The 9,691-nt window shown below is 42.7% G+C and overlaps 1 protein-coding gene across 1 annotated transcript in view; it reads left to right on the top strand.

Moving 5' to 3' along the window:
* The window catches only part of LOC130580643 (contactin-4-like), a 231,459-nt gene that overhangs the window by 166,084 nt on the left and 55,684 nt on the right, over nucleotides 1-9,691 (top strand). Inside the window, exons 7-9 of the mRNA XM_057378263.1 lie at nucleotides 5,712-5,915; nucleotides 9,065-9,167; nucleotides 9,643-9,658. Of these exons, the coding sequence (XP_057234246.1) occupies nucleotides 5,712-5,915; nucleotides 9,065-9,167; nucleotides 9,643-9,658 (323 nt within the window). The remainder of the gene's footprint in view (nucleotides 1-5,711; nucleotides 5,916-9,064; nucleotides 9,168-9,642; nucleotides 9,659-9,691) is intronic.

Below are 9,691 nucleotides of genomic sequence, written 5' to 3'. Positions count from 1 at the left end.
TGCAGAATTGTGTGATCTGCCTCATTCCAGCTGAATTCAGGGGTGAATTTTGAGGTGCAGAATTCTTGCAGAGGCAGGAGCAGATTTCGGCCACGGGAATTTGGATCCAGATTTTCAGCTGGCGTGTTGTCACCTGTCCCCAGCACCCATCCAGCCACCCCAAATCCCTGATTTGTGCCCCAAGAGGGTGGCAGGGGGGAATCTGGGCTCTGAGACACACAGAACTGGAAGGGAAGAGGCTCAGCCCTCCAGTAAAGACCTTGGAAACAGGGAAATAATGAGGAACATGGCCTTAATGGATTTTTTATTTATCAGTGACAGCTCGTGACATCTTTAAAAAGAAATCATCTGCGAGCCAGTCAGGTGGTTTATTCCCTGTTTGGTTGCAGTCAGCACTAAATGAAGATTGAAATGGGATTGAGAGGGGGTAGAGCCGGCAGGGTTTGGCTGAAGATGAGTGAAATGTGTCTGACAGAGCCCAGTCAATAGCGTTTMTCGAGAGTTGTAACATCTTGTGATGTCTTTATGAAATAAATGAGAGATCAGAGTCCTGCTCCCAGGCTCTGCTAACCCCTTYCCTCCAAATCCAGCTCCTCTGGCCTCTGCAAAGCCCTTGGGAGCAGCCAGGGACASGCAGAGTTGGCACAAACACAGCACTGATGTGTCAGATTTGGGGTTCCAGATCCCAGGATGCGTATCCAAGATAATAATCCTGGCTGTGGGAACCCCCAGACCCATGGGACTGATGCTCTGTGCTTGAAAAATAAATGGGGATATTGGTTTGGGCATTTTATGGTACCTCATGCATGGGAAAAGCCTGAATTGGCACCCATGGTGTTGTTTAAATAAGATAAATGTGCAAACGTGATGATGTTTTCAGCTGGTGGATATCAGAACACTTTATCTACCAAAACACTGCTCATCTCTCAAATATGAGCAGAGAATGATTTTTCCTGTGTGTAACAGGCAAATGCCCTGCAGGCCATCCCCCCCAAGCTGTTTGAGCAAATATTCCAACCTTGGAGTTGATAATTTTAATTCATTGCACTAAGGAAATTCTCTGCAACCAAGTTTGATTTTTTATTTTTTTTTAAGAGGTTTGATCTGATCTCTTCTAGCTGCAGTAAGAGGCTGATCAAAGGTAGTGAAAGCTGGTATTAAAGGATTAGCTAGGTCACATTGAAATATGTTTTAAAACAAGCCCAGGGACCTTTAGCTTTTCTGAAGCAAGCACACACACTCATAAAGAAAGGATTTTTAGGCTAACTCTCTGTGGCTTTAACCAGAAAACAAACTGCTGGATTAAATGTGTGAGTCATTCCTTCAGGTGATGTGTGAGCACTTTATGTAACAATATCAGCAGTGACTGAGCCTCTCCCAGCACAAACACAGGGAATTTACATTCCGTGTGGGCATCATTTGTGCACACTCCCTGCTTCCTGTGGTTTATTCTCTTTTGATGATTAATTATGAGTAATTAGCAGCCTCCAGACTCATTTTATCCCCTCTCTGGATGCTGGCTGTCCTGTTCGATGTCCTGCTGGCACAGGGGGCTTCATTTTGGGCTGCCAGGTGAAGAGGAGCCTTTCTTTGGGCAGATATTGGTGCCATTCTCAGACCATGCCAAGCTCTTATTCCTTTTTTGATTATCAGAATTTCCTAATTGAAATGAGCTCAGAGAGAGACAGAGAGACAGAGCTGATCCTGCTGGGMTGAGCCTGACTCCAAAAACTGCAGTTGAAGTGAGAAGAGCTYGAAAGTGGCATCAGATCCAGTCCTRGGYGAGGTTCACCATTCCCAGTAAATTCCCAGTAAAATCTGCCTCACTGTTGGTGGCTCTGTCTGGGAAAGCAGGCAGGAAACAGGCAGGAAAACTTCAACACTCCCCATTCTGCAGGAAAAAAATACTGAGTTTTAAAAAAATTCAGAAAATTGTCTTAATTTTACAGATGCATGATCAAGGAAGGGGCCAAGCAAGCACTCAGGGCTGTGTTTGCTGATCTGGGTTTGAATTGTTTATGATGTAGTTTAAAAATGTCTCAAAATACTTTACTATTTCGGTTACAGTTTGGGTTGTTTGGGACAGTTTAAAGGGAGTATTTTTTTCATTTTTATAATTTCATGTTTTTCTCTTGCCATGTGGGATGGAACCTGATTTTTGTGCATCACGATTTACAGGAACCCTTCTGTTTCACACTGCAAATCAGTTCCCACCTGTCCAGCTTGAGAGTGACAGGGTAGGTGATAACAGGAATTATAGCAATCATTAAAGGTTGGATTAATCTCTGTAACTTTCAGTAAAGCCTATAAAAAATAATAGTGTATTGTACCCACACTGTTCTTATTAAAAATGATCAATGCCCCCCATTTTTTGGCCAATACTAATTCCAAAATTTCATTCTTCTGCTCAGCTTTATGGCCACCATCATCATGATATTTTAATAGCTTTTCCCATAATAGCCACAGAGACCTTTTTAAGTGGCAGCCCCGACTTTATGGAAGAGACTTTAAAAAAAAATCAAAAATCAAGAAGAGCTTCTTGTACTTAAAGGCAGAGATAAAATATCTGCATGCTCCAAGATAGGCAACCAGAGAATGTGATTTTCAATATTAGGCACATGGCCTAATTTTAATAATTACTCAGAATTTCTGTGCAGTGTAGAGAATGTAATGGAAATGAAGAAAAATCAGGTTCCAGCGTGCAGTGGGTGAGCAGACAGGTGTCAGTCACTGCTCTGGGACTGCAGCTCSWGGAGTTTCTCCTTTCCTTTAAAAMCAGCAAATACAGGTCAGAAATTGGRTAATATTCTATGTTTAAGAGAATCTTGAATCTGCTTAAAAGGGGGAATAAAAAGCAGGATAAATTGGGCAAAAATTACATGAAAAGGGGGTGAAATTAGAAAGGAGAAATTTATAATAAATTCCTGAAGGAATTAGAGCTCRATGTGTGATTAGAAAGGCAGAATTGCCTGTTGCTGCTGATTCTTTGTGCTCCRAGGCTCCGTTGGTGATTTTGGGAAGCTCAGGAGCCACCCCGGGCTGTGTTTTAAGTGTCTGTTTGCTCAGGAGTTACAAATTGCCTGTGGGATGTGAGCTGCCTGTCACTTCCAGAGCAATTAGGAAGGGATTCCTTATCAAAAGGAACCCGTCAAGTTTGAAAAGCCATAAATATTGCACCGGGATCTCTCAGGAAATCAAAGGCAGTTGGAGGCAGTGTTTATTTACATGTTGCTGCACAAGCAGATGCATTTAGAGATGCTCCACTCTGCTGTTCCCTGGGCTCTGAATCCCATCAATCCTGTGGTGTTTGAGAGAGGGAAATACCCAGTGGTTTTCAATATTTTTGGCAATAATTGAGTGCTCCTAATATCAAATTCTGTGTCATTTGTGCAGCTGGATCTTTCTGGACATTGGCAGGAAGGCAGAGCTGTGATTTCACATCTTTTCTGTGTTCCTCAGTTTAATGAAGCCAAATTAACGGAGTTTGAGGATGGCTTTGGGGGAGGTTTTGATATTTTGCCCTCCAGGAGTGGCTCTCCTTCAGTTTTGGAGGGATCCCAGCCTGTCACCTTTTGTTTCTCCCCATGATCAGATCTCCTCTCTCTACCCTTGCACATCCCTGGGACCTGCTCCCCCAGCTCTCAGCCCCAAAAACATCCCCATTCCAGACTTTTTAACAAAGCAGAACCCAGGAAAAGCCCCTACAGTGATGACAGGATGGGGAAGCTGTCTTGAAAACAGCAGCACAAGGACTCTCGTGGCTCTCAGCAGAAAAGAGATGAGAACTCTCTAAACCAGAGGAATCATTAACCCACGAGCACAGGGCTGGAGACTCCAATGCAAATATTCCAGCTGGAAATTAGAGGGTTCTTAGGAGTTAAACTACTACAGGCACACAGGGAAAAGCAGGAGCCAAACACTGCTGTTTCTGGGGTGTAATTTTACCTGTGAGTCCTGGGAGAGGGACAGGGATTCCTCCAGGAATTTCCTCCCCACTGTTTTTCTGTGGTCCGTTCACCATTCCACAGAAACCGAAGAACTCATGGGAGAGGGACAGGGATTGCTCCAGGAATTCCCTTCCCTCTCTTTTCCTGTGGTCCATCCACCATTCCACAGAAACTGCAGAGCTCAGGGGGGCTCTGGTGAAACCTTGTGAGTGAAAAGTCTCTCCACTCTCAGCCCCTCTGTGCATCCCAGGGCAGAGGTGTTTATTTGCCTATTGCCAACTGCTTCTGGAGGAGCGAGATAATTGTTCACCAAGAGTAAATTTAGAGGAAAAAAAAAAAAAAAGCACAAACTTAACTTGCAGAAAATAATAAGCTGACTGAGAAGTGGCACCTTGTTTGCTCTGAGGATCCTCTTGACACCAGCATGAGGTTCCTTTTGAGGAGATGCACATGTGTAAATAAGATGATTAGATATTCCCTCATAAACATAATTATCAATTCTTCCTGCAAGTCTGAGCAGGCATTTTCGAGTCCTGTTGTTAAAAATAAGTAAATAAAAGCCAATAGTGCCCATTCAGCCTCTCCTGGCTGCAAACAGGGGGATGTGAGGGCAGAATGTATTTTCCAAARCACCTAATGGGAGCTGAGGTCAATTACAGCTACGACTCATTAGAGTATTACAATAAAAATATGATTTTTAGCATAATGAGCATTCCCTTAGCAAATTGCAGCGGGTCCTTATCCACTTCAGGCTCGTTCAGAGTGTTTGGGCTCTTGATTCAGGCAGATCCAACAGGGTTAGGCTGCATTAACCTCCCTCCCAGCCCCTGCAGCCGCTTACAACATCCCTCACTTCTTTTTTTTATTGCTCAAATACCTTCTAAAGACACCTCATGAAACACAGAGCAATGTCTAATTAGTCATAGGGAAGATTACAGCTGCTTAATTCGGTGTTCAGGTTTTTGCTGAATCAGAAATTCCCGGGGAATAAAGCATGCAGTGGGTGATAACACGACTCGGCAGATCCCCCTCWCAACTGGCTTTAAAGGGGGGAAAAATTAATTAGGAAGGATGAAAGCAAAGCCATGAGTCAGGCTGGAATGTTCATGACAAAAAGGTGAGATTCTGTCAAATATATTTTATTCTGTATGAAGCTGAAGGAGTAGCAGGAATACCAGATCCRTGTGCGGGCTCAGAAGTGTCACAGGTGGGAATTTGTGGGATCATTCCATGGGTTGTGGTGCATCCAATTCTCCCTGGTCAAAGCTGGTCCCTTTGATGCCTTTTTCTCTGCTCCTGGAATGATGAGGCAGACACAGGGGTTACCTTTATAATTTGAGATCCTTGGGTTTACAATCTGCCAGGTGGGAAACGCCAAAGCTGCACGCCACGTGTACAATTTTTATAGATTTTGCAAATTAGTGCATCTGACCAGAATCCCCACTGGGGCTGGAACATGGCCCCAGTTCTGGCACCTTCCAAGTTTTTCCCCCTCAGATGAGGCCTGAACTTTTTTTATAAAAATGCATCTCCAAGAGCTGGTTCCACCTTGGTTTCCAAGGAGAACCACGACAGCTTCACTCCACACTCCTCAGTGCTGAGGCTTCGGGGATGTTTGGTTTTTCTGCAGAGGAAAACACCAAAGATTAAACTAAAATARCAGTCTACAAAGCTACAAATATGAGTGCTGAGAATACAGAGAATAAGAAAAAGAGATAGGAAAGGAAAAGGCAGCACAGATCCAGTATCACCTTGTGCTTTCAGAGCTGACCTACGCGTGGATCTTCAACGAGTACCCGTCGTTCGTGCACCAGGACAGCCGGCGCTTCGTGTCACAGGAGACTGGAAACCTCTACATTGCCAAGGTGGAGAGCTCRGAYGTGGGCAACTACACCTGYGTGGTGACCAACACGGTGACCAAYGGCCGYGTCCTGGGGCCACCAACRCCTCTGGTGCTCAGGAAYGAYGGTAGGACCCTCCAGCGTGGGCTGGATCGCTTTTCTTGCTTTTTTTGTGTTATATTGAAATTGAGAAATGCCCTGAAATGTTTCTGTTGGAGTAAAGGGATTTTTCCCCTCATTGAGGATGGAGCTGTTCAAGCTGTCCATGGAGTTGCTCTTCCCACCAATGGGACAACTCCCAAAGTCAGGCAATAATTACAAAAGAAAAACCCTGTGGGAATTGCCCRAAGATAAGGAAAAAATATTTCAGATTCTTCAATTTCTCAAATACCAGTTTTTCTCATTTTATGCAGCCCAAAAGTGAACAAAGGCACTTTGTTGTTTCGGTAACTATTAGCTCAGCCTGTATTTCCCAGCAGAATTGGTGCTATTTTTAGTGGTCTGTGGAATAATACAAAAAAAAAAAGGGGAGAAGAAAGCAAAAGAGGATTTYTAAATTTATACAGACAATTGATCTGTATCGGCGTCATTTTGGAGCAGATAAGAAAAATGCATTTGCATGTTAATTCACAATTAAAATTAATTAAAATGTCTCTGTTTGAAGGATAACAGTTGGGACATTTGTGCCAGAAATAGAAATGCGTTGTTAGCAGCTTCTCCTGGAAGAAGATCCACTGTCACCTCGTGGTCTTTTGACAAAAATTCCTTGCTTGGAAAATGGGGGCTCATTGCTGCAGCTTCCTGTCCTTCATTGTCCCAATCCCTGTGGATGGAGAGTGGGAAATGCTTTGAGGATGAGGAATTGTCAAAGCTGGGCTGGAATGGGTGGAGGTGCTGCTTTTCCATCTCTGCTCCACACTTGCCCTCCCTCACAGGGAATTCTGTGCTCCTGTAAACACAAATCTGCACCTCTGAGTCCCCAGCGAGTCATGGGGTAGATAAAATACCCAGAGAAATGTTTAAATTTGCAGTGTTGAAATAATATTTTGAAATATTCCAAGAATAGGACTTTTCTGCAAACCCTGCTGCAAGAGCTGGAGAGGGACTTTGTACAAGGGTGGGSAGTGACAGAATGAGGGATGATGGATGAAAACTGATGGGGAAGGGTGAAATTGGGAAGGAATATTGAGAAGGAATATTGGGAAGGAATGTTGAGAAGGAATCCTTCCCTGTGAGCAGGGGCAGGCACTGGTATAGGTTCCCAGAGAAGCTGTGGCTGCCCCATCCCACTCCAAAACCTGCTGGGAGCATCCAGGTGTTGGGAGCTGTGCTCGTGCAGTGCTTCTCTAATTCTCTTTAAAATGTTTTTGGGATTTTTGACATCAGGATTGAAACAGTGGCAAAGGGAAGTGCTGAAAGAAAGCTGCCACCAGCAGCAGCTGCGTGGGACAATTAAASTGCACCATCTCCCAGGTGCTGTCAGGAAATGCAGATCATCTCCTCAGACAAATTATCCTCCTCCTGAATTCCTGGGGCTTCCATCCCAAAACACGTTTGTAAGCTTTGAAATGGGGAGAAAGGTACAAAAGCCTTGAAATGCAGACACGTGGAGCATCTGATGTGCCACAGCACTGGAAATGTTCTCCCAGCTCCAAACCTGGCTCTGTTTCAGTCCTTTGTTCCCTCCTCCCTCCCTGCCACCTGCACTGCTAAGTCAGGTGTTAAATCACCCAGGAACGGCAGKAAAAATGAGGATTTTCTGCATGGAAATGCTCTTGGATTCAGGATGGAAATGTCCAAATTGCACTGATGCTGCTCCTATAAAGAGGAGATAGCAGGATTCACTTCATACCCTGTGTATATTTATTTATTTATCTATTTATCTATATATCTATCTATTTATAGATCTATCTACAGAGAATATAATTTATTTATTTATTTGCATATATAAAACATACATTCACATACATATATATACATATATAGAGAGATCAGTTATCATCTCAGCAATTTTGGCTTGGCTGAAGTTTACCCAGCAAACATTTAACCCAGATTTTGGAGAAATTCAGGTGAGATTGCAAAGATTTGGCCGGGTCCCAGTTGGGCAGACAGGATTTTGAGCTTTTGGAGGGTGCAGTGTTAACGTGCAGGGGCTGATGAGTGGCTGCCCCATAATTCTTGTTTGTGGGGTTTGTAAAGGCTGCAGTGTCCCCATGGAATCCCAAATTTCCTGTTTTGTGGGCCAGCACACGAATATGGGGAGAGTGTTCGTGTTTTTAATAAATTCATTTAATTCGGACAGCTGAGGCTGGGCAGCAGCTACTCTAATGAACATTAATTTGCAATTAATGTGTTGGGAGAAAGATGGGACAAAGCTGGCATGACCTGTTCAGAACGGGGAACATTCAGGCCAGCAGGTAAAGGTGCTCATACTGAGCATTATCAGCTTTATCACCAAAAAAAATAAAGGAAAAAAAGAGTTTTCTTGCATTCTGCATGAAAAGCAAAGGGGCAGAGAGTCCCTGCAGGCTCGGGCTGGCTCATTCCTGCATTTCTGGGATGCAGCAGGGCACAGCCCCAGCTCCTCTCCTTCCTTGGCCACCGGCCAGGACGYGCTGCTGTTGAGATTAAAACTGCAATCATCAATTAGCTGATAATCACTATCGGTGCAATTAAATGTGCTGGGCTGAGGACGGTGCAGTGGCTGGAAATGCAGCCATTTGTCAGGGGTATAATGGCCTTTTTATGTGCACAAATTTTTAAACACAATTTCATAAAGAGGCTGCCACGCTCCRTGATTTACTGGGGCAGTAAAAAAATAAAGAAATTACCCGAGGAGTAGATGATCTCAGTGCATTGAAATCCTGGAAGTTAATAGAAACCTCTATTAACTCCAGGGCTTTTAAAACTTTTTTCCTAATGGCTGTTTGTTCCTTGTTTCAATTCCAGAAGATGCTAAACATCCCYGGTTATTGCTCCCCTTATTTCACAAGTTACCTGCAAAAATCCTGCATATTCAAAAGCAAAAAAAGTACCRGAGCCATGAAGAGATTTTAATCTTTGGCAGATGGTGTGGAGAGTTGGTTCAGCTTCTCCTCTGGCAGTAAATGGGAAAAGAGCCCACACTCCACGGCTGTTAGGAACAGGCCATGTTTAAAATGAATGGATTAATTGGGCAAGTAATGATGTATGGAACAGCTCTGTGYTAGCACGGGAACACTTGTGAATTTACTGCTGAAATTCAACCAAGCCTTAGCATCCCTTTTATGTTCTCAGGGGTGATGGGAGAGTATGAGCCCAAAATAGAAGTGCAGTTCCCAGAAACGGTTCCGTCTGCRAAAGGAACAACGGTGAAATTGGAGTGCTTTGCCTTGGGCAAGTAAGTTTGGATCTGTTATTATTATTTTTATTACTACTACTATTAATTTATTACTATCATTATTGTTGTTATAATTTTATCATTATTATTATTATTATTATTGTTAAAATTTTATCATTATTATCATTATTCTCGTTATTGTTATTATCGTTATTATAATACATTAACATATACACTACATAATATATAAATTTTATATGTAACATATAATTATATGTAATATGCTACAGATAATATAATATATATTGTATATTCTGCAATATACATTATATATTTGTTATATATTATGTATATAATATATTGTATCTTATATATTACATATTATATATTTATTATATATTATATTAATTATATGTTATATGTTATATAATGTGAATATAAATACTGGTATTAATATTAAAAATATTCCTGTGGCTTCTCCCATTCATGGTTCTGGGTTGTGGAGTTTGCAGCAGTTGATCCCTTCCCWCAGCAGGAGTTATTTGTGGCCAGTTTTCCGAGCAGCCAGAGGACCTGGGGACTCT

Source organism: Malurus melanocephalus, unplaced genomic scaffold (genome assembly GCF_030028575.1).
Source record: "Malurus melanocephalus ecotype Western Australia unplaced genomic scaffold, MMel_1.1 scaffold_351, whole genome shotgun sequence".
In the NCBI taxonomy this organism is placed as follows: domain Eukaryota; kingdom Metazoa; phylum Chordata; class Aves; order Passeriformes; family Maluridae; genus Malurus; species Malurus melanocephalus.
This window is presented reverse-complemented; position numbering and strand designations above follow the sequence as displayed.